Below are 24,911 nucleotides of genomic sequence, written 5' to 3'. Positions count from 1 at the left end.
TGTTTGGTTGGATTGGTACCAGGGAGAGTTAGAATATAAAGGAAAGAGAGGCAGCGGGTTAAAAAAAAAAACAATGGCAGAATTAATGTGTTTTCTCTCTCTGCTCTCAAAGGAAAAGAAAATAATACAAGTTTTACAATACATTATATGCACCCAAAAATGGTACAAATAAAAATTTCAGTTTGCCACACAAAAAACAAGCCCTCATATGGCCATGATGACGGAAAAATAAAAAAGTTGTGGCTTTTGAAAAGTGGAGTTGGAAAATCCCCCAAAAATGGTTGAATCCTCGTGGCCAAAATAGGCCGTGTCCTTAAGGGGCTGTCCAGAATTAGAAAGACATAGCTGCTTTCTTCCAAAAACAATGTCACAACTCACAAAGTCCCATTCACTGTAATGGAGCTTAACTGCAATACCAGGCAATATCCATGGTCAGCTGTGGCGCTGTTTCCGGAACAGAGCAGCCATGTTTTTCTGGACAACTTTTTTAAACAATTACCTAACCTTTGAGAAGAAATCTCTATGGGCTTAATCACACAGCGCAGCCAAATTTTGTCAATTGTTTAGACAGGGTGATACGATTGTCAGTGTGAATACACCCTAGAATGAGAGGACTTCATGTAAAGTCAATGCGCGAATGTAAATTACAACTCACCTCAACTGCCAGGGTCACATTATCCTTCTCATGAATTCTATCTTCATATGCCAGTAACAATGGTGACAAATATTTCATATCCAGCTGCAAAAAATACATGAGTTACTAAAAGCTAATTGATGGATTAAAACACGCCAAATCTTACTTTTCGTGTCAGCCACCTGCTAAAATATGGAGTTAAAGGGAACCTGTCATCTATATATATAAAATTGAATGTATGTCTGTCTGCGTGCGTGCGTGCGTGCGTGTTTGTCCTTTATGCGCTACTACACCATTCATCCGATCGCCATGAAACTTTGGGAAGTTGTTGAGTACACTCCTGGGAAGATTATAGGCATAGTACAAATATCCTACGATAAATGGCGCGCGAGCGTCGTCGAAAGTTACGCCCCCCCCCACGTAGATCGAATAAGTAAGCCACCTGCTATTGTGATGTCATCACTGATGTCATCAACATCGGACGCCCTTGAACATGCCCCAACATGTTCTATAAAGCTGCATTGTGATGTCATTAAGGCTCTATTATGACACGTACAGCTTGGAACCACTAGAGCACGCCAGCCAATTACCATTGGAGTTGGAAGTGGGTAAACAAGTACTAGGATATCTTCCTAAGAAGCCACAGCAGCCGGATAAATTGGATGTTCCACCCAACGGCTATTTTATTCAGCCCGCAAGGGGGAAGCGGCGGCCTACAAAATCTAATTCTCTCATTTCCTGATGTCATAGATAGATAGATAGATAGATAGATAGATAGATAGACTGTATGCAATAACCCTGATAGATAGATAGATAGATAGATAGATAGACTGTATGCAATGACACGTACAGCTTGAAACCATAAATACTAGAGCACGCCAGCCATTTACAGTCAGTCTCCATTGAAGTTGGAAGTGGGCAAACATGTACTAGGCCAGTGATGGCGAACCTTTTAGGGACCGAGTGCCCAAACTACAACCCAAAACCCACTTATGTATCGCAAAGTGCCAACACGTCAGGGGGCGGGGCTTATCACAACGTATGATTTTACCCCCGTCGTTCTAAAAAGGACAAGGCTGTTTCAGAATAGACCGGGTGCAGATTCTGACTGCTTTTTGGACGCGGAAATACTGCAGAATGTGCTCAGCGGAGATTTCTGTGGAAAATTCTGCAGCATTTCCGCATCTAAAAAGCAGTCAAAATCTGCACCCGGTCTATTCTGAAAGAGCCCTGCCCATTTCTGCCACATGTACACATACCCCAGCGGTAATAGTGACACCTTCACCCCAGCGATAATAGTGACATCCCACAGCAGTAATAATAGTGACACTCCCCCCATTAGTAATAAGAGTGACATACCCCAGCGGTAAACCTCAGTGGTCGCTGCTGCCGTCATCTAGATATATAAAAACGTAGTATGTATGTATGTCTGTCTTCGCAGCAACGCGCGAACATGCCCCAACATGTTCTCATAAGCTGCATTGTGATGTCATTAAGGCTCTATTATGACACGTACAGCTTGGAACCACTAGAGCACGCCAGCCAATTACCATTGGAGTTGGAAGTGGGTAAACAAGTACTAGGATATCTTCCTAAGAAGCCACAGCAGCCGGATAAATTGTATGTTCCACCCAACGGCTATTTTATTCAGCCCGCAAGGGGGAAGCAGCGGCCTACAAAATCTCATTCAGGTAGGTAGGTTCAGTTCTTGGAGGTTGGGGAATGCTTATGGGCAAGGCCTTATGTCTCATCCCAACTCGATTATTCAATTCTAAGCGCAAAAGAATTAGCGTCCAAATTTTATGTACGGAATTTAATTCTCTCATTTCCCAATGTCATAGAAACTTGAAATTTGGCTCGAGCATTGATTATGTCATAAATAGGAAAAGTTAATGGGTCCCAACTCGATTATTCAATTCAAAGCGCCAAAGAATTAGCGTTCAAATTTTACGTACGGAATCTAATTCTCTCATTTCCTGATGTCATAGATAGATAGATAGATAGATAGATAGATAGACTGTATGCAATAACCCAGATAGATAGATAGATAGATAGACAGACTGTATGCAATGACACGTACAGCTTGGAACCATAAATACTAGAGCACGCCAGCCATTTACAGTCAGTCTCCATTGGAGTTGGAAGTGGGCAAACATGTACTAGGCTATCTTCCCAAGAAGCCACAGCAGCCGGATAAATTGGATGTTCCACACAACGGCTATTTTATTCAGCCTGCAAGGGGGAAGCAGCGGCCTACAAAACCTCAGTGGTCGCTGCTGCCGTCATCTAGATATATAAAAACGAATGTATGTCTGTATGTCTGTCTTCGCAGCAACGCGCGACGGGTACGCTAGTCACTTATAAGCAGCATAGAAAGTCCAGCTGAGGTACAGGTGCAGGCAGCGGGCGCATGCACACTCTTCTTTATTGCTGTGCGCACGCACTGACCGCAGAGTTCGATGCGCAGACCGAGTGCCAGTTTCCAGGGCTGACTGCGAGGGAAAAGAGAGCCGGGTAAATACAAAAAGCACATTCCTAGACCTCCGCCCTGACCTGCAAGCCAATAAACTTAGTTTATGGTGCTTATAATTGATGACACGTTCCCTTTAGTACAAGCCTCTGGTCCTGGGACAAAATACCTCTTGTTGTCGTTCTCCGCCAATTCCACATCTCGCTTTCAGTTAATCTTCTCACTACCTAATGCACACTGTATGCTACTCTCTGATTGGCCAGTACCAATCACATAAGCAGCACTGACCAGTCAGACAGCAGGTGTAGTGAATCGGTAGGCCAACACTACCAAGGTGCTGTGGAAATTAGGTGGTTGAAAGATTGTGGCAGGATGACTGAAAGCAGGGCCCCGAACCTGTGGATCAGAGGAACAAGACAGAGAAGGACAGCAGCAGGTAAAATACACCTGTTTAACCCCTTGAGTGGCACGCCTGGAAATTTTCCGGGACGAGCTCCACTGCCGATAGTGATATAGCCCGGAAGATTTCCGGGCTGTGTATCACTATGGGAGCTGCAGAGCACAATGCCACAAGCTGCTTTGAACAACAGAAGCAGAAGATATTGCCGATATGCCGACAATCTCCTGCTTCTAAGTCTCCTGCTTTGTTTACAGGTTGCTATAGAGACCATCGGCTTGTCAGAAGCAAGCCGACTGTCTCTGTGGCAGGGAGAGCTGGTGCTTGGGTGTCAGAGGACAGCTAGGTACCAGCTCTTACAGCAGAGATCAGAGAAAACCTCTGATCTCTGCTGTGTTAACCCTTTACATGCTGCAGTCTATGTGACTGCAGCATGTAAAGGGCTGTCACTGCAGTATGTAAAGGGCTGTCACCATCAGACCCCCGGAAAGTGATCAGGGGGTCCTGATGGGTCCTTGTGGAAGTCCCCTAAAGGAACAAAAATTTAAAAAAAGTAAAAAAAAAAACAAAAGTGAAAAAATCATGAAAAAAAATAAAATAAAATAAAAACACTTGTCTCCCTTTACTTTGTAAAAAAACGTAAAATAAAGTCACACATGTGGTATCCCTGCGTCGTAATGACCCAGAGAAGGAAGTTGGTACATTATTTAACCCCTTAATGACATGGCCCCTTTTTTCCTCCCCGAAACATAAAAACTGTATAAACTTGCTATCGCCAGAATGCTGCTGACTCAGAGAATAATGATATCACATTATTTATTCTGCATGTTGAACGCCGTAAAAATGAAATCTTTTTTTCCCCCAATCTCCCTACAAATGTTTTTACAAAAGTTATGCAATACATTATATATACCCAAAAAATGATGCCATCAAAAAGTACAACTTGTCCCGCAAAAAACAAGCCCTCATATGGCCTGGTGAATGGAAAAATGAAAAAGTTATGGCTCTTGGAACTCGACTGCAAAATTAGTTGAAATTCAATGATTAGACCATTTAAAAAACCTGCCCTGGTGGGTACGACAGGGTCGTAGGAAACCCGCCACTCAAGGGGTTAAGGGTGCATTCACATGTAGCTGATGCTGTGCAGATTTCACCCTTTCAACACAGATTCATTTGTAAGACTGAAATCTGCTGCAGATCTGCATAAAATTTTGCACCAAACCAGCTACATGTGAACGCATCCTAACTCAAGACAATCTACCTCATCAAGGCCGCAAACACCCCACTACATGACAAACATTACAGAACCCACATCCCTGTACTACTGGCAGAGCCTCCAAATCAGACACTTTCTTCTTTCTTTGCCCCCCGCCAAAGCAATGACTCCCTTCGAACAACTCTGCAGTGGGTCTGGTCCGTCTCGTCACACCTGCTCATGCATATATAACATACTAACTACGCATGTAGAGACTCTACCCCCTCCATATATCCTCACATGGGAAAGAGATCTGTCGCTATCGTTTACACCAGAACATTAGCTAAAATCTACTCCTTTACACATAAATCCTCCATCTCTACTAAGATTCAGGAAACTGGATTCAAAATTCTCTGACAGTGGTACAGGGTGCCCTCTCATCTATATAAAATGATACCATCTGCTTCTCTACTTTGTTGGAGATGCGGAACAGATCAGGGAACTATACTTCATATATTCTGGGAGTGCCCGGTGTTGTCGGGTTTCTGGTCAGAGGTATGGCACATTACCTCACAATTTACGGACTTTGCTCTTCCAAAATCACTCACATTCTTCCTCCTGCACCTTAGTGACATCCCCCCATACTTCTATAGGAGCTCTGTGGTCAGACATCTGGTTAATGCAGCTAGGGCATGCATTCCGAAGCTATGGCGACAAGCTTCCCCTCCCTCTATCTCGATCTGGTTTCACATGATCCACAAGACGATGGAGATGGAAGAACTTACAGCATCTATCAAAGACTTGCTGGATAAGTTTTCCAAAAACATGGCACTACTGGATTGAGATCCTAAATTCTCTGGGATATAGAAATCAAATTGGTCAAAGTTCCCCCGACCCAATTTTCAGGTTCCTTGTATTGGTTACCTGGACCTGGTGCTCCCGTACCCCTCTCCCCAAAAACTCTATTGTTTTCTTTTCACGCTACCTTTGCGGCTCCCACTCTTCCTCCTCCCTCCATGGTATGGTCCTTAAGCAGTGAAATATTCTAAAGCGTGGTCTTAAAAAATAACTAGTAATTATCCTCCTGCCCTACCATTGTGATGTCATCAACTGCCTTATGGAAGAAACCAGAACATCATGTTGTTGCATGCTGAATATTTGGACATGTTGGAGCACGTTCCTTAAGACGGTTGATGACATCACAATGGCCGTCGTGACATCAGAATGGCAGGTAGCGGAATATTCTTTTGCACATCTAATAACCATTGTATTCACTTGCTGCAGCCAGCAGATTGCAAGTGAGAGAAACAATCTGCGCATTTCTTTATCTTCTACGTATTTGCCTTTGTGATACAATAAAGGCAAAAAAGAAGAGAAATCGTTAGCAGTAAGAAGCAGATAAGATCGAGGAGATACCTAAAACAAAAAAGAATTGTGAAGATGACGGCCAGCAAAAGCCAAATGAAGCTTAGAAACAAAAAAAAATAAACGGTTCTAAGCACACCTGCAAAATAAAGAGGAGGAAAAGGAGGACAATTTGGAAGAAAACCAAATCCAGGCTGATGACCAGGAGACAGAACTGATGCCAGACAGCGTTGTGGGACAAAACGTACAAGCAGAATATCATCATCTTCATGACCTGATCCGCAGCCTAGAAGATCTGTGCGTCCAAGTACCCTACTAGTCAGCAGGAAATACTGGCAGCGTATGATCCCATTCACGACCTGATCCAGAGTCCATCCAGTACTATGGTGGTCAGCATGAAGGACAACACAACGGAGAAGAAAAGCTGGAGAGTAAAGGAGGAGATAATGAAGATGTAAACCTCAAGTAGTCCTGTTTCGGTGTATGCAAGCTAGCATAAAAGTCTGGGTGGGATTCCCTATTTCAGTGGGTGTGGATGTTTAAGCTAAATCCTGTTTCGGTGTATGTATGCATTACATAGCATTACATCATGCTGCGATCGGACAGGCATTCTATAAAGCCACCCCGCGGGCATGGCTTGATAGGCATACTGCCAAGACAGCCCTGGGGGCCTTTTAAGAAGTCTGCCATGGCACCCGCACAGCTCCCTGCGATCTTAGGCACCCCGTAACATTGATCAGGGGATTTAAATGCTGCTGTCAGAATTGACTGCAGTATTTAAAGGGTTAACAGCTCCAATAAGCCGCACGGCTTATCGGAGCTGTTGTCACTGGGTGTCGGCTGTTTAAAACAGTCAGTGCCTGTGTTGTATGAAGGGATATCACCGCGCGATCTCCCTTCATACATACCTCGACGTTGCAGGACGTAACTCTACGTCCAATAGCATTAAGGGGTTAATCTAGTAAAAACTGCAAAATGAAAAGCACTTACACAATCGATTGGCATGAGAGTGGCGTTAAGTTGGGCGCCCATCCTCTACTCTTCAGCCTGGAATAAGAGAGAAATACAATGTTAATATACCGGCGTGTTGTAGAGAAGACTCATAGGGGGTCATCAGCTTCAAAGGGTTCAAACAAATCATCACAGCTATGCAGAGATTCCGGAGAAGTTGTCATTCTCTGATTGTAGATAGAAGGAGATATATGGAGAAAGTGAGATTGGAATGAACTGGGGCAATCAACTGGGACAGCAGCCTGGGGTCAATACTCCTCCACCTCATCATATCAGCGTATCAGTCTCAGAAAAAGTCATCTTGCTGTTTATTGCAACCAAATATCCAGGTTATATGAGATGGTCCATTTAAAAAAGTGACCACGCATTGTAGCTGGGTCTAAATCAGCAGCAAGTGGGGTGAGCACAAGTAGGCTGAGGTCAGCATCCACCAGCTGCAGCTCTGTTGACTGTAGGAGGGGAGAAGTCTACGTGGCGTGGATAGATCACTGCAGCAGATCTTCTACGAAGCACAGAACATGTTAGAACTGGAGGTATATAGTAATGTGCCGTCTAGTTCTACCCGTTAAGCCTCCATGACATCAATAATTATCATTGGCTGGCTTGTCTTAAGTCTCCATGATAGACATTTATGCTATGGGTATTGCACACACATAATCACAATGAGAGATCTGCGCTGACTAGCATTTAACTTCTTAGATGCTGCGGTCAGTAGTGACCACAGCATCTAGCAGGTTAAACAGAGGAAGGGGATCTCTGTCTCTATGGGCCCTGCAAATGCGATTTGCATCTAGGCATACATGCCCCTGCAGGACACCTATTAGCGGTGCCTTTAGCACAGTTTAATACATTGCTTTGCAGTTTTACACTCACAGTGAATAGTTCTTTGCTATACTCCCTATACCAAAGCATTATAAAAGGGATCAAACAATCACACTGCGATGTCCCTACTGGGACTAAATAACTAACAGAATAAATATTAATAAAGTTTAATAAGCGGTGGCGGGGGGGGGGGGGAGAGTAAGAGAGATCTCTGTACCCCCGCTCTGTCGCTCCCCGCTGCTCCCCCGCATGGTGCTCAGACGAGTAAGAAGTTACTCGAAAAGACCGATACATCAGCCTTAAATGAGTGTGCTCGCTCATCTCTAATAATATTTTATTTTAATTTATATGTGCGTAAAATCCAATTTTTGTGCTGTTTTGCCCACTGGAGTCTCGCATTTCTGATTTTCTCAGACACAACACATTTGCTGGAGCGCCAGTGCTGTATTCAGCTGCTCCTGTTTCCTCAAAACAATTTCCGATGTCCCCCTTTCGCTGGATGTTATAATCTGATCACACTATTCTCTGTATCCAGTCCTGTAATATGAGAAAACCCCATGTTGGCAGTGAAGTCCTGGCCAGTCCAGAACTGATGACCGGCCTCATTGAAGTCGCTCAGGTCGACACATTTTCCTATTAAATCTGGATTCACACTGAAACTCATCAATGTTAAACTTGTCATGTGATTTCATGCTGCACTCCAAAGTTACAGCTCCAATAAAACGTTGGATAAAGCAGAGCGTCCCAAAATTAGACTCCTGTCCGCTGATTGGCTGGCTTTACTGAGCAGTCCTTTCACTGACTGGGCTTGATGAAGATACAGGGTGACAGTCGACAAGAACTGCACATGTGCAGGAAATTCTGAGATCGGAACATCCGGAACCCATCTCTGTGTGACATAGGTGGTGACACGCCATTCCCAGCTTCTCAGGTCTTACCTTTCCAGGTTGGAAGCTGTGGACTCTGAGAGGAAGGGCTTAGTGATCAGCAGGATCACCTGGGAGCAGATCTGGAGAATGGTACATTGTTATCCAGCCACTGTGGTGAAAATTTATACATTTATTATGGAACTAATCCCCCAAGCATATAGAAGTTGGCTACTATTACAGTATTTAGTTATTTTTCTCGGAGTAATCTTGGAGTCCTTCTCCTCAGGTAGGTCATGTGATCTCATTGTGACCACCTGGAAATTACTTGGCTTTGTGTTCTCCCCAGTATTCACTATTTCAGTTACCACAAATCCTGAATGATGCAACTGTACACAAAGTTTAGAGGTTGGAAGAAGCTGCAGATGACTGAGAGCCCGAGGCTTCCTACCACTGCCCACCCTAATAATAATTGCACAGCAGTAATACAGTCATTTGGAATCAGTTTAGCCCTATTATCAGATTATTGTACGCATATTTTCACTGTGTTTGTGACGTTTATGCATCACGTTGAAAATTAGGCAACTCTGCTTTGTGGAAGTGCTATTTGGTCAATGTCGGGCACATATGTGGGCACCGTACCATCTAACATAAGGTCGAATGGGGTGTGACTGTACTAGTCAGTGGGCGAAGATGTGGCCTTTCAATTTTCAGCTTGAGAAGCTGCTTGGTACCCACTTCTTGAGTTATTTTCAGAGGTCTTCCCATCTTGGCTAATCATGGCGGTGATGTTGGAATACTCCTGTACGAGGCGGCCTGAAGTTATGGAAAGAGGTGAGCAAACCGTCTTATGCGGTTTATGTAACTCCCAGAGATATTAAATGAAAGTCGGGAAGCAGCATAATATAGAGAGCTGCACTATTTCTATAAATCTGGAGTTATGGAAACAGTGCAGCTCGCTATTCTACAGGTTCTCTGTAGCACCAAATTGATTTCTATGGAAATAGTGTACACAGCCAGCATGACTATTTCTGTTACTTTCGACCACCCCCGACTGCTGCATTCAGTTGGGCCATGGATGGGGGGAGTTGGCAAGAATTAGAGATAAGTGAAGGTCCCAGAGATCTACATCCATCAAACTTTCATGTCATATCCTGTAGATATGCCATGAAAATCTGAGATGGGAATAAACCTTTACAGGCAGATCACAGTATTTCAGTATAGTGACCAGTTCATGTCATACTTTGTATCTAGCAGAGTCGGTCATGTGGTGACAGACATTTTTGCCCCTTCTAACATCATTCCTTCTTTGGGGTGAAACTCTGACTCCACTGGATAATAGCTGACTTTAGGAGATGATCGCTCACTTTCCACATCCGGTCTTTCGACAGTTTGTGTCTTTTTCTCGAAGGAGAAATAAAAAGTTTCCTATTTAATTGCAGCTTAAAATCAAGTAAAATGTTGCTTCTAATGGACAACTTTCATATGACCGTTAAAGGGGTTATCCACGGAAACTTTTTCTTTTTGCCAAATCTGTCTCAGCCTGCTCTAGTAGCATTACAGAAGACCTACTCACCTTTCCCAATCTATTACACCTACACATCTCCGCCACTCGGTCCCCGCTGATCTTTACTTACGGAAGAAGAGTAACAACAATATGACCCCATGTCATGTGATCCCTGCAGTAAATCACCAGCTGTAAGAACCTGCAGCAGTCACATGACTCTGGTGTTTGTGACATCATAGTTGGCTTCCCACACGTGGAAGTGAAGACCAGCAGGGATCGCACCTCAGAGGAACAGCAACAGTGAAGGAACAGGGAGATGGAGGAAGAGGTCGTCTGTGTAATATTAGTATGTGAGAAGAAGGAAGTTGTCTGTGTAAGATATTATTATCTGAGGAGCAGGAGGTCTGTGTAATACTGGCGGAATTAAAAATCCAAAACTCACTGACTTCCCCTGTAATTTTTGTTGCCAAGAGCAACCAATCACAGCTCAGCTTTCACTTGTTCTACTGCTGAGGTAAAATGAAAGCTGCGCTGTGATTGGTTGCTATGGGCAACACAGATTTCTTTTTGGACAGCTTTCATAAGAGTGGGTGCTGGGCTCATTTCTGCGTGGTACATAGTGGCACAGTGCTGGTGGGAAGCTGTGTGGTAGTTGGAGCAGAGAAGGAGGTTGTCTGTGTAAACTATTATTATCTGAGGAGCAAGAGGTCTGTGTAATAGATTAGTATGTGAGGAGGAGGTCGTCACCGTAACAGATTAGTGTATGATGAGGAGGAGGTCGTCTGTACAATAGATTAGTATATGATAAGGAGGAGGTCGTCTGTACAATAGATTAGTGTATGATAAGGAGGAGGTCGCCGGTGTTAGATAAGATTGTGAAATAAAAAACATCTGCTCAAGTGCAATTCCGGCATCCCCCCCCCCCCTCCCTCCTCCCAAGGGGGTGTGTTATCCCCCCAAAATTTGTCCCCATGGGATGATTTATATATGTACTAAGTTCGGTTGAAATTGCTCCAGACATTCATGAGTTATGGTGGCACATACACACATACATACATCCTATTTTATATATATAGACTAGCTGATTACCCAGCGTTGCCCGTGTACTTTTTTTAAAACTCACTGACTTCCTCTGTAATTTTTGCTGCCAATTTGGTAACACAGCCCCACTACCCCTGGGGGGAAAGGTGGGGGTGTAGGACGTATGTGTGTGTGCGTGTGTGCCGCCATAACTCTTGAACGCCTGGAGAAATGTTAACCAAATTTGACATATAGATAACGCATCCCATGGGAACATATTTGGTGGGGGTAATACAGCCCCACTACCCCTGGGGTGGAGGAGGGGGGAATATATGTGTTTGCTCCCACCAGCACTGAGCCTTCATCTACCACACAGACTCACCCCAGCATGATTCTATTATGACATCATGCAGCTCGGAACCACAACTACCAGAGAGCGGCTGCCATTATAAATCAGTCCTCAACGGAGCAATTTCAACTAAACTTGGTACATATGTAACTCATCCCGTGGGGATAAATTTGGTGGGGATAACACAACTCCACTACCCGGGGGGGGGGGGGTAGTTGTATGTATATGTATGGATGTGTGTATGTGCCACCATTACTCATGAAAGTATCACACAGAAATGAGCCCAGCACACATTCTTATGAAATCTATCCAAACAGAAGTCTGTGTTGCCCATAGCAACCAGTCACAATGCAGCTTTCATGTTACCTCAGCAGTATAATATAAAACAACCACCAGCACTGAGCATCCACTCTTATGTAAGCTGTCCAAAAGAAAATCTGTGCTGCCCACAACAACCAATCACAACACAGATTTCATTTCACCTCAGCAGTAAAAGAAATAGCAAGCAATCACAGCGCAGCTTTCATGTTATCTCAGCCGTACAATATATAACAACCAATCACAGCGCAGCTTTCGTGTTACCTCAGCAGTATAAGAAACAGCAACCAATCACAGCACAGCTTTCATTTTACCTCAGCAGTATAAGAAATAGCAACCAATCACACGGCAGCTTTAAAGGTACCTCAACAGAATAATATGTGACAACCAATCACAGCGCAGCTTTCACGTTACCTCAGCGGTATAAGCAACAGCAGCCAATCACGGTGCAGCTTCATTTAACCTCAGCAGTATAAGAAATAGCAACCAATTACAGCATAGCTTTCATGTTACCTCAGCAGTATAAGAAATAGCAACCAATCACAGTGCAGCTTTCATGCTACCTCAGCAGTATAAGAAATAGCAACCAATCACAGCGCAGCTTTCATGTTACCTCAGCAGTATATTATATAACAACCAATCACAGCGCAGTTTTAATGTTACCTCAGCGGCATAAGAAATAGCCACCAATCACGGCGCAGCTCTCATTTTACCTCAGCGGTATAAGAAATAGCAACCAATCACAGTGCAGCTTTCATATTACCTCAGCAGTATAAGAAACAGCAACCAATCAAAGTGCAGCTTTCATTTTACCTCAGCAGTATAATATATAACAAGCAATCACAGCGCAGCATTCATGTTACCTCAGCAGTATAAGAAATACCAACCAATCACAGTGCAGCTTTCATGTTACCTCAGCAGTATAAGAAATACCAACCAATCACAGTGCAGTTTTCATGTTATCTCAGCAGCATAATATATAATAACCAATGTTAAATCTGCTGTTTAATATATAACAACCAATCACAGCGCTGCTTTCATGTTACCACAGCAGTGTAAGATATAACAACCAATCACAGCGCAGCTTTCATGTTACCTCAGCAGTGTAATATATAACAACCAATCACAGCGCAGCTTTCATGTCACCACAGCAGTGCAATACAACAACCAATCACAGCGCAGCTTTCATTTTACCTCAGCAGCATAGGAAACAGCAGGCAATCACGGCGCAGCTCTTCTTTTACCCCAGCAGTACAAGAAATAGTAACCAATCACAGCGCAGCTTTCATTTTACCTCAGCAGCATAAGAAGTAGCAACCAATCACAGCGCAGCTGTCATGTAACCCCAGCTGTATAAGAAATAGCAGCCAATCACAGCACAGATTTTATTTCACCTCAGCAGTGTAATAAATAACAACCAATCACAGCGCAGCTTTCATGTAACTTCAGCGGTATAATATATAACAACTAGAGATGAGCGAGCACATTCGTCTGAGCTTGAGTATTAGGGTACTTGAGATGCTCGTTACTCGAGACAAGCACCACGCGGTACTCGAGTCAATGCAGGGAAGGCATTACTACTTCCTCCTGTGACGTGCCAGCCCAATCCCACCCCCTTGCAGTGAGTGGCTGGTGAGATCAAGTGACCACCGAGTATTTAAAGCGGTCCCGCCCGCAGCTCGCCTCAGACACACGCTGGCAGGGATTAGGGAAAGTGCTGCTGCTGATATAGGGGAAAGTGTTAGTGTAGGATCCTGTCCTAAAGATCCCCAACGGTCCTTCTTAGGGCCACATCTGACCGTGTGCATTACTGTTGTGGCTGCTGGGAGCAGTTTTGCACAATTTTTTTTTTCCATCTCGGGCTGTGCACGCAAATAATTCCTAGCCTGCAGCTGCGAACTAACTTATTTATACCGTTCTGTGTCTGCAGTGAATTAGACGCAGAGCGTTGGGCCACAGCCGATTCTAGAGGGAAAGCTGTTATATACTCTATACAGTCCGTATCCTCTGTGCAAAAAACCAAAATCTCCTTCTTAGGGCTACATCTCACCATGTGCATTTTACTTGGTGCCTGCTGGGAGTTGTAGTGCTACCATTTTTGTATTATGCAGCTAGGCCTATTTGTAGCCTTTCGTAAAAAAAATTCTGGCTGGAGTGTGCAGTAAAATACCGCTCTCACCGTGAAAGTGCACACAAATAATTCCTAGCCTGCTGCTAACAAACTTATTTATACCGTTCTGTGTCTGCAGTGCATTAGACAGAGGTCTCACCGCAAAACAGTACCGTAATATTACTGGGGCTACGGCAAAGTATTTCAGCTCAGCCGCTGTGCAGAGCGTCTCACAAGACCATTTCCATGGTGGGGTTGAGATAGCTGCAGTTACCAGCACTATCCACTGGCTTTACAGTCTTCTCCCACTCCACACAGCCTCTATAATCTACAAGTCTCTGCGAGCAGTAAAATACCCCGAAGTATCAGCGCAAGACTGCACGTTACTTTTTTCTAGTCACAGCATAGAGCCTCCGCTATCTACAAGTCTCTGTGTGCGGTGAATTAAGGCCCAGTTGTCAGTGCTGTACAGTGGGGTAATTTATTTGGCCCCTGCTCTATTCGTAATCCGCCATGATGAGGAGTAGGGGTAAGGGTCGAGGACGTGGACGCGGATGTCCAAGTGAGGGTGTGGGCACAGGCCGAGTTCCTGGTCCAGGTGAATCACAGCCAGCTGCTACGGGATTAGGAGAGAGGAAAGTTTCTGTGGCCCCCAGCTTCATATCACAATTTATGGGTCCACGTGGTAGACCTTTATTACAAACACAGCAGTGTGAGCAGGTCCTGTCGTGGATGGCAGAAAATGCATCCAGAAATGTATCGACCACCCAGTCTTCTACGCAGTCCACTACTCCTGGCTTAGGGATTGCTACTCTGAATCCTCTGGCTGCTGCTCCTCCTTCCTCCCAGCCTCCTCAATTAATGAAAAAGACATATTCTGAGCAGGCAGACTCACAGGAACTGTTCTCGGGTCCCTGCCTTGAGTGGGAAAAACTGGTTCCTCTCTCACCAGAGGAGTTTGTCGTGACTGATGCCAAACCTTTGGAAAGTTCCCGTAGTCCGGGTGATGAGGCTGGGGACTTCCGGCAAATGTCTCAAGGGCTTTCAGTGGGTGAGGAGGATGATGATGATGAGACACAGTTGTCTGTCACTCAGGTAGTAGTAAGGGCAGTAAGTCCGAGGGGGGAGCGCACATAGGATTCGGAGCAAGAGCAGCTGGACGATGAAGTGACTGACTCCACCTGGTTTGCTAAGCCTACTGAGTACAGGGCTTCAGATAGGGAGGCAAGTGCAGCAGCAGCACAGGTTGGAAGAGGCAGTGGAGTGGCCAGGGGTAGAGGCAGGGCCAGAGTGAAGAATCCCCCAACTGTTTCCCAAACCACCCCGTCGCGGCAAGCCTCCATGCAGAGGGCTAGGTGTTCAAAGGTGTGGATGTTTTTCAGTGAGAGCGCGGACGACTGAAGAACAGTAGTGTGCAACCTGTGTTGCACCAAGATCAGCCGGGGAGCCACCACTACCAGCTTCACCACCACCAGCATGCGCAGGCATATGATGGCCAAGCACCCCACAAGGTGGGACGAAGGCCGTTCACCGCCTGCGGGTCACACCACTGCCTCTTCCCCTGTGCCCCAACCTGCCACACAGATCCAAACCCCCTCTCAGGACACAGGCACGAGCACCTCCCGGCCTGCACCCACACCCTCACCTTTACTGTCCTCCACCCCATCCAGCAATGTCTCTCAGCGCAGCGTTCAGCTGTCGCTAACACAAGCATTGGAGCAAAAGCGCAAGCACGCCGCCATGCACCCGCACGTACAAGCTTTAAACATGCACATTGCCAAATTAATCAGCGTGGAGATGCTGCCGTAAGGCTTGTAGAAACGGAGGCTTTCAAAAACATGATGGCGGCGGCGGTCCCGCGCTACTCGGTCCCCAGTCGCCACTATTTTTCCCGGTGTGCCGTCCCAGCCCTGCACTAGCACGTCTCCCACAACAATATACGTGCGCTCACCAACGCGGTTACTGGGAAGGTCCACTTAACCACGGACACGTGGACAAGTACTGGCGGGAAGAGCCACTGTATCTCCCTGACGGCACATTGGGTGTATTTGGTGGAGGCTGGGACCAAGTCAGAGCCTGGGACCACTCATGTCCTACCCACACCCAGAATAGCGGGTCCTAAATCAGTGCTGGTATCTGCGGCGGTTTATGCCACCTCCTCCTCCTCTTACGCAACCTCTACCTCGCAATTAGGAAGTGTGAGCAACATGTCGCCAGCAGTCGGTATCGCGTGGCGCGGCAGCACAGCGGTGGGCAAGCCTCAGCAGGTCGTGCTGAAACTAATCAGCTTAGGTGAAAAGAGGCACATGGCCCCCGAACTGTTGCAGGGTCTGACAGAGCAGACCGACCTCTGGCTTTTGCTGCTGAGCCTCCAACCGGGCATGGTCGTGTGTGACAATGGCCGTAACCTGGTGGCGGCTCTGCAGCTCGGCAGCCTCACACACGTGCCATGCCTGGCCCACGTCTTCAATTTGGTGGTTCAGCGGTTTCTGAAAAACTACCCCCACTTGTCTGACCTGCTCGGCAAGGTGCGCCGCGTCTGCTCACATTTCCACCACGGACGCTGCCACCCTAAGGACCCTGCAACATCGGTTTAATCTGCCAGAGCACCGACTGCTGTGCGACGAGCACACATGGTGGAATTCTACGCTGCACATGTTGGCCGGGCTGTATGAGCAGCGTAGAGCAATAGTGGAATACCAACTCCAACATGGGCGGCGTAGTGGTAGTCAGCCTCCTCAATTCTTTACCGAGGAGTGGGCCTGGATGGCAGATATTTGTCAGGTCCTCGGAAACTTTGAGGAGTCTACCCAGATGGTGAGCGGCGATGCTGCAATCATTAGTGTCACCATCTCGCTGCTATGCCTGCTGAGACGTTCACTGCAAAGCATAAAGGCTGACGCTTTACAGTTGGAACAGGAGATAGGGGATGAGAGTATGTCGCTTGATAGCCAGACCACCCTCATGTGTATATCTCAGCGTGTTTTGGAGGAGGAGCCGGAGGAGGAGGGGGAAGAGACAGCTGGGCACACTGCAGAGGGTACCCATGCTGCTTGCCTCTCATCTGTTCAGCGTGTATGGGCTGTGGAGGAGGAGGAGGATCCTGAAAGTCATCTTCCTAGTGAGGACAGCCATTTCTTGCGTACTGGTACCCTGGCACACATGGCTGACTTCATGTTATCTGAAATGATGGTCTAATATTTTCTTATTATTATTCCACTGTTGTTTAATAAAATGAGCAAATTTAATATTTAAATATCAAGGTCAGTTTAATCTGAAAAGCAATGCATATAAGTCGCAACTCCCATAGGAGCAGGGAGCCCATGCTCTTGTGCTTGCACTCAGGGATATGTAAGGGTTAATTAACAGGTGAAAATGTAATAAGATTACTATTTAAGGAAGGAAGTAACATATTGTGAATGAGGTGATCAAGACCTGAGAAGGTCGAAAAGCGTCCTCAGGACGTCTGTATTCTCCTTGTTATGATGGGCACATATTGAATAAAGAGAAAAGAAAGCTTTTATCTCTATGCATCCAAGCTCCTATCATTTAAATGTACTTGTGACTTCATGTTAGGCTGCCTTTCTCGTGACCCTAGCGTTAGACGCATTCTGGCCATTACGGATTACTGGGTGTACACCCTTCTCGACCCACGGTATAAGGAGAACCTTTCCACTCTCATTCCCGAAGAGGAAAGGGGTACGAGAGTGAACCAATACAACAGGGCCCTGGTGGAAAAAGTGATGCTAAACTTCCCATCTGACAGGGCTAGTGGCAGAAGGCGCAGTTCCGAGGGCCAAGTAGCAGGAGAGGCGCGGAGATCAGGCAGCATGTTCAGCGCAGGCAGGGGAACTCTCTCCAAGGCCTTTGCCAGCTTTAAGGCTCCCAAGCAAGACTGTGTCACCACTCCCCAGTCAAGGCTGAGTCGGAAGGAGCACTGTAAAAAGATGGTGAGGGAGTACGTAGCCGATCGTACCACCGTCCTCCGTGATGCCTCTGCTCCATACAACTATTGGGTGTCAAAGCTGGACACGTGGCACGAACTTGCGTTGTATGCCCTGGAGGTGCTGGCTTGCCCTGCCGCTAGCGTCTTGTCAGAGAAGGTGTTTAGTGCAGCTGGGGGAATCATCACGGATAAGCGTACCCGCCTGTCAACTGCCAGTGCCGACATGCTTACACTCATAAAGATGAACAAAGCCTAGATTTCCCCAGACTTCTCTTCTCCACCGGCAGAGAGCAGCGGAACCTAAAGATTCTTTTCGCTGCAACCACAGAAAAAATCATTCTCTATCACCGGAAAAAAAGGGGAAATTTGCTTTGTCAATCTCTCTCTGATATTAGTCCTCCTCCTCCTACTCCTCCTCCTGAAACATCATCTCATCATGCTATACTGCCAATTTTTCTGCAGCCCAAAAGGCTCTGCTTACAATTTTTTTCTAATTTTTCAAAGTTTCAAAAGTATTGATACTTTAACATAAACCATCTTTTTAACAGGGCTGCCTCCAGGCTCTGTTACAAATTAAGCAACAGCGAGCTGTATCTTTAAAAGATATTTATGGGTTTCACCTGCCCTCTCGGTTGAGCAATTTTTCAGGGGTACATTTGTACTCTCGCCTATACTGTTATCTAACTAATTTTTCCGGCCTTTGCCTACACTCATGGTACCCCAATGTTTCAGGAGTTCGTCTATACTCTTGCTACAGAAATTTTACTGGGGACTGACTATACTTCTGCTACACAAATGTTACAGGGGTCTGCATATACTTCTGCTACACAAATGTTACTGGGGTCTGACTATACTTCTGCTACAGAAATGTTACAGGGGTCTGACTATACTTCTGCTACAGAAATGTTACAGGGGTCTGCATATACTTCTGCTACATAAATGTTACTGGGGTCTGTCTAAACTTCAGCTACGGAAATGTTACAGGGGTCTGCCTATACTTCTGCTCCAGAAATGTTACTGGGGTCTGCCTATACTTCTGCTACAGAAATGTTACAGGGGTCTGCCTATACTACTGCTACAGAAATGTTACAGGGGTCTGCCTATACTACTGCTACAGAAATGTTACAGGAGTCTGCCTATACTTCTGCTACAGAAATGTTACAGGGGTCTGCCTATACCTTTGCTACAGAAATGTTACTGAGGTCTGCCTATACCTTTGCTACAGGAATGTTACAGGGGTCTGCCTATACTTCTGCTACAGAAATGTTACTGGGGTCTGCTTCTGCCTTTGCTACGGGAATGTTACAGGGGTCTGTCTATACTATGGGTGCACTAAGTCTTCCCATCGCGGTGTTTTACCTATCTGGCACAAATACACTGACTGACTAGGGCATGAATTGTGGGCTGAGGCCAAGGTCGTTGGCGGGGTGAAACTCTTCCATGGTTGGGCACTCTGATTTCTTCCTGTGTAATACCATCTTTGTGCACTGACAGCACAGGCGAGCCCAAGGAACTCAAAGACTTCCCCTTGCAGTGTTGAGCTATCTGTGTGGGGACACATGGATTTCCCATTGCTATGTAACTCAGGGCACCTTGGGCCACACAAGGTTTGCTGGGACCGAGCCTGACCCAGGGTCCGCTCACATACTTCCCACACAGACTATAGCAGGTCCTGGTCATGGTTTCTTGGCCTTGTAATGCTACCTCCTCCTCCAGCTTGGGGTCATGGGATCAGCACTGGGCAACATGTATTTTCTCTCGTGTTACCACAGTTATCCGCGACACTGGTTTGGGCCAAACAAGAGGAGCGCTACTGCATTAATGAGACGTTCACAGCTGCACTAGCATCAGAGTCCACTTGATGCCCACGATTGCTGAGGGTGTGGGCGGAGGCCTATGTCCTGGGGGAAATGCAACTGCGCCAGGTTGGACCCGTGGAACTTGTTCCTGGTTAATGCAGTCTTTGGAGCGCTGCAAGCAAACGTAACTGATTTAATGAGACGTTCACAGTTGCACTAGCATTGGAGTCCGCTTCATGCCCACGATTGCTGAGGGTGGGGGCAGAGGCCTATGTCCTGCGCGAAATGCAACTGCGCCAGGTTGGGCCCGTGGAACTTGTTCCTGGTTAATCCAGGCTTTGGAGCGGTGAAAGCAACTGCAACAAATTAAATGAGACGTTCACTGCTGTACTAGCATCGGAGTCCACTCTATGCCCGCGATTGCTGAGGGTTTGTGCAGAAGCCTATGTCCTCAGTGCAGTGAAAGTCTGCCATGTTTGGGCACTCTGATTTCTTCATGGTTCATGTCTTTGGGTTCCTTGGACTCACCTATGCTGTGGGTGCACACACACTTCCCATAGCAGATGCACTTATAAATAGACATGAGGGTGGTGTAGCTATGAAGCGAGCGTGTGGCATGAGGGCAGCTGAAGGCTGTGTAGGGAAATTTTTGTGTGCGCTGTGTATGCAGGGTCGTGCGGGGGGTTGGGCAGCATGTAACCCAGGAGAAGAGGCAGCGGTGTGTCCCGCAGGCAGTGATTGTGCTTGGTTGCAGGTAGTGTGGTGCTTAGCTAAGGTGTGCCTTGCTAATGAGGGTTTGACCTTAGTAAAAATTGTTAGGGGAGTGACGCCAGACTCTTGCCGGTATTGTGGCTTAATAGTGGGACCTGGGAGCCTCAGATGCAGCAATGCATGCTGCCTCTGCCCTTCCCTATCCATTTCTATGGTGTTTCCATGACTTTCAGATGTTTTCCAGAGTTGCACAAGTCATCAGCTATGCGGAGCATCGGTCCCATACAAAAATGACTTGAATGGGGTTCGTTACTCGAAATGAGCTCTCGAGCATTGCGGAAAGTTCGACTCGAGCAACGAGCACCTGAGCATCTCTAATAACAACCAATCACAGCGCAGCTTTCATGTTACCTCAGCAGTATACGAAATCACAAACAAAAAAATTACAGGGGAAGTCGGTGAATTTTTTTTATTTTTAATTCCGCCAGTATTACACAGACGACCTCCTCCATATATATATATATATATATAAATATATATCTATATATACACACACACACATATATACACAATATACATAGATACACACACATATATATTTAAATTCTTTTCTTGTCTAAAACAAAAATAAAAAACGGGCAACGCCGGGCAGTGCGTTTTGGTGGCACATACCCACATCCATACATAACCACACTTTCTCCCCCTCCACCCCTGGGGTAGTGGGGTGGTGTTACCCCACCAAATTTGTCCCAATGGGATGAGTTATATATGTACCACGTTTGGTTAAAATTGCTCCAGGCGTTCATGAGTTATGGCAGCACATCCATACATCCTATTTTATATATATATAGATTCACAGGGTACACCATTAATGTCCGGCAGGTGTGGCTCCCCAACGTAGGACCTGCATCTATACTCTGATAAAAAGTCCTCCAACACCCGGCCCACCTGGTGAGGTAGCTCTCTCCAATCACCTCTATGGCAGTCCACCAAGCACGCATGCTCAGCTCACTCCCATAAAAGTGAATGAACAGAGCTGTGACATGTGTGATTCTCCATCTGGATGCGGTGGCTTCCCCACAAGGCAGTTGGAGGACCTCCACGCTGGAGAGTTCTTTGGGTCCCGGAGGTGGGCCCTACAGCTAACGGACATTTATGGTATGTCTAAGATGGTAATACCCCTTTAAGCTCTCCAGTGCAAGGATCTTACACATAGCAGCCAAGATCTCTGCTTCCAAGACTCCTGTGAGTATAAGTTGGGGGGAGCTGAGATATTGAGGTCAATTTTTAGGTTTTGGCTGGAGGTTTGCTTTAATTACTTAATTTCTCGAAAACACATTTAGAAAATTTAACGTAGAAAAACCATTATTTTTATAAATACTTTGCTCATAAAAGTTAAGGGAACATACATATCACACATCAGATCTCGAGCAACAGAATATCAAGCCTTCTTCATGTCAGTCACATGTGCTCAGTGTGAACCTGCTCTTATCTGTGAAGAGAACATCGGCAGAGGCGGACCTGCCCATTCTGGTGTTCTATGGAGGTGGTCCAGTACACGAGGTGACCAAAAAAATGCACAATTCTGTGTGTATAGATATTGTTCTGACTATGTTCACTGTGTGGGATAAATAAGGTTTCTTTAATAGATCAGACTTTTATGGATGTGGCAATAACAAGTGTTTGTTTTTTCTATTATAAATACAGAAAGGGTTTTTTAAAAAACTCTACATACTTTATTGTTTACAATATATCTCTCTCTCCCTCATTACCCCCCGCTAACACCCGCTGCCCCCCCGAGCACGCTCGGACCAGTAAGCAGTTACTCGAGAAGAGCGATGCTCCCTCGAGTAACTGCTTTATCCGAGCGTGCTCGCTCACCTCTAGAGAATACAGAAGTCTACTGGAACAAGGCGGCGGAGCTTCTCATAGGACGGTGAGCTAACGGTCATACACTTGAAAGCTGCAAATAAGGAAGATGGAACAATACCTCTGCAGCGGCACCTATTGGAAGGCAACATTCCTGCAAGTCAATGTCAGACTCTTTATACAAGCCTTATAACAATGACTGGGAATTGAAGTGGCACAGTATATTTTTCCTGGTCCATCTGAAAGAATGAATCTATAGTTACCAACACCATTAACCCCTTAGTGACGGCCCCATCGGGATTCTACGTCCTGCCTGAGTGGGCTTTAATCCTAGAAGACGTAGAATTATGCGTCCTCTTAGGATTCTTGCCCCTCAGGCTCTGGACGTGACAGCTCCATGCTGTCGGTGCCCGCAGGTAGCCGACAGCATGGAGCTGTCATCCCGGGCTGCGGGCAGCCCCCCCCCCCCGGCAATGCGATCAGCGCTATGCAATGGATGCCATTCACACGACATCTGTGTTTGCGTCTGTAATGCCCCTCCAGCAGTTTGAAAACACCATGCGTTTTTTCCACCCCACCGATAACACGCAAATTCCCCCCAGAAATGACCCCGAGTACGATCGCTTGTCCAAGTTGAGGCCCCTTATTATTTTATTAAAAGAATCTTTTAAAACCATTTATACCCCAGAGAAAAATTTGGCGGTGGACGAGTCTCTTGGATGAGTTTTAAAGGCCGTCTATCCTTTCGCCAATACATTCAATCGAAACGCGCTAGATATGGCGTCAAACTTTATAAAATTTGTGAAAGCGCAACCGGATATACATCCGATTTTTTTTTTTTTTATGAGGGCAGAGACCGCCACCTAAATCCCCCCAACTGTCCTGAAAATATCGGCGTAAGTGGGAAAATCGTGTGGGAGCTTGTGCGCCCATTTTTAAATAAAGGGTACCACATATATATGGACAATTATTATACGAGGATCCCCCTTTATAAGGCATTACATGACGCAGACACAGGTGCCTGCGGAACTGTGCGCAAAAATATGGTGGGATTCCCACAATCCCTGGCGTCCAGACGCGTGGACAGAGGAGCATCTTACGCGCTCGCAAACGACCCCTTACTAGCCATAAAGTGGTGTGACAAAAAAGATGTTTATATGTTGTCCACCGTTCACACAGAAGTCTGCGTTGCAGTAAGGGAGAGGGGGGCTGCAACGCAGAAAATAAAACCGGTCTGTGTGACGGATTATAACAAATTTATGGGGGGGGGGGGTCGATTTTTCCGACCAGGCTCTACAGCCATACCTGGTAAAAAGAAAGACGCGAGCGTGGTATAAGAAGGTAGCGATCTACTTAATACAGATCGCTACCTATAACGCACACGTTATTTATAAGTCATCTGGGGGCACGATAAGCTTCCTCCAGTTCCAGGAGGAGCTCATTGAACATCTTCTATTTGAGACCACTGCACCTTAAAATGCATTGCAATCTGAGGAGGTGCGAAGGCTCACAGAACGCCATTTTATGCACCCCATCCCTGAGACTCCGGGTAAAAAATACGCTCAAAAAAGGCGTCGCGTCTGCACCAAGCAAGGGAGGAGGAGGGATACGTGATTTTATTGCCCCATGTGCCCATCCCACCCTGGCCTTTGTAATTACCCCTGTTTCAAAATTTATCATACCGTTTTACATTAGTAGTTTTATTTTTTTAATTTCTTTATCACTTATGCCGCCCTATAATTTATTGTCCTGAAACGCCAAAAGGAGGGGGGTGGGGGTTCTTTTTAGGGAGTCATTTTTATTTAGTTGCGCCCTGAAATCCAATAGGTTGTCCCTCCATTATAGGCCTAGCAATGTGTCCTGTATGCAGATTGTGGCTATAATAGGGGTATTGCTGAACACAGAACAACTAGCGCTATAAAATTTGGGGTACGTCTCCCCAGTTTTCCCTGCTTAAAGTAAAGAAAACTGTCATGAAAATGACAAATTTATGAAAAAAAATGAAATTGTATTTATTTTTCACTTGCGTTATAATAATTTTTGCAAAAAAGTGTGGAGTCGAAATACACAGTACACCCCTAGATGAATTCGTTAAGGGGTCTAGTTTTTCAAATGGGGTCATTTGTGGGGTCCCTGTATGGTTTTGGTCGCTCAAGGGCTCTACCAGTGTGCTATGGGGCCTAAAAAGACTTCAACCAAAATTTCTGTTCCTTTTATTTTGGGCCCCGTTGTGCATCCAGACATAAGACTAGGGCCACTTAGGCTATGTTTCTGAATACAGAACAAACGGGGGTATCCATTTTGGGGTGCAAGTCGGCATTCATATGTGCGCTGTACAAAAAACCTTTCTATTAAAATGACACAATTAGCTAAAAAATCAAAATTGTGATTTTGTTCCTTCTGCTTTACTCAAATTCATTCAAAAATTGTGGAGTCAAAATACACAGTACACCCCTAGATGAATTCATTAAGGGGTCCAGTTTTTAAAATGGGGTCATTTGTGGGGGTTCTCAATGGTTTTG

At 45.8% G+C, this 24,911-nt stretch overlaps 1 protein-coding gene and 1 non-coding gene across 3 annotated transcripts in view; both read right to left on the bottom strand.

The window, feature by feature from the left end:
• Positions 1-24,911, bottom strand: part of LOC136582827 (uncharacterized) — a 219,436-nt gene that overhangs the window by 43,077 nt on the left and 151,448 nt on the right. For both annotated transcript variants that reach the window (XM_066584087.1, XM_066584088.1), the window contains 2 exons: positions 7,052-7,108; positions 656-739 (listed from right to left, as the gene is read on the bottom strand). In XM_066584087.1, coding sequence (XP_066440184.1) covers positions 7,097-7,108 — 12 coding nt within the window. In that variant the 3' untranslated portion in view covers positions 656-739; positions 7,052-7,096. The remainder of the gene's footprint in view (positions 1-655; positions 740-7,051; positions 7,109-24,911) is intronic.
• Positions 7,157-7,237, bottom strand: LOC136582927 (small nucleolar RNA MBII-202). Its single transcript, XR_010787254.1, has one exon. It is a non-coding gene; the product is annotated as a small nucleolar RNA MBII-202 (small nucleolar RNA).

This window comes from Eleutherodactylus coqui, chromosome 11 (assembly GCF_035609145.1).
Source record: "Eleutherodactylus coqui strain aEleCoq1 chromosome 11, aEleCoq1.hap1, whole genome shotgun sequence".
In the NCBI taxonomy this organism is placed as follows: Eukaryota; Metazoa; Chordata; class Amphibia; order Anura; family Eleutherodactylidae; genus Eleutherodactylus; species Eleutherodactylus coqui.
Note: the sequence above shows the minus strand (reverse complement) of the source record. Positions and strands in the feature narration are given on the sequence as shown.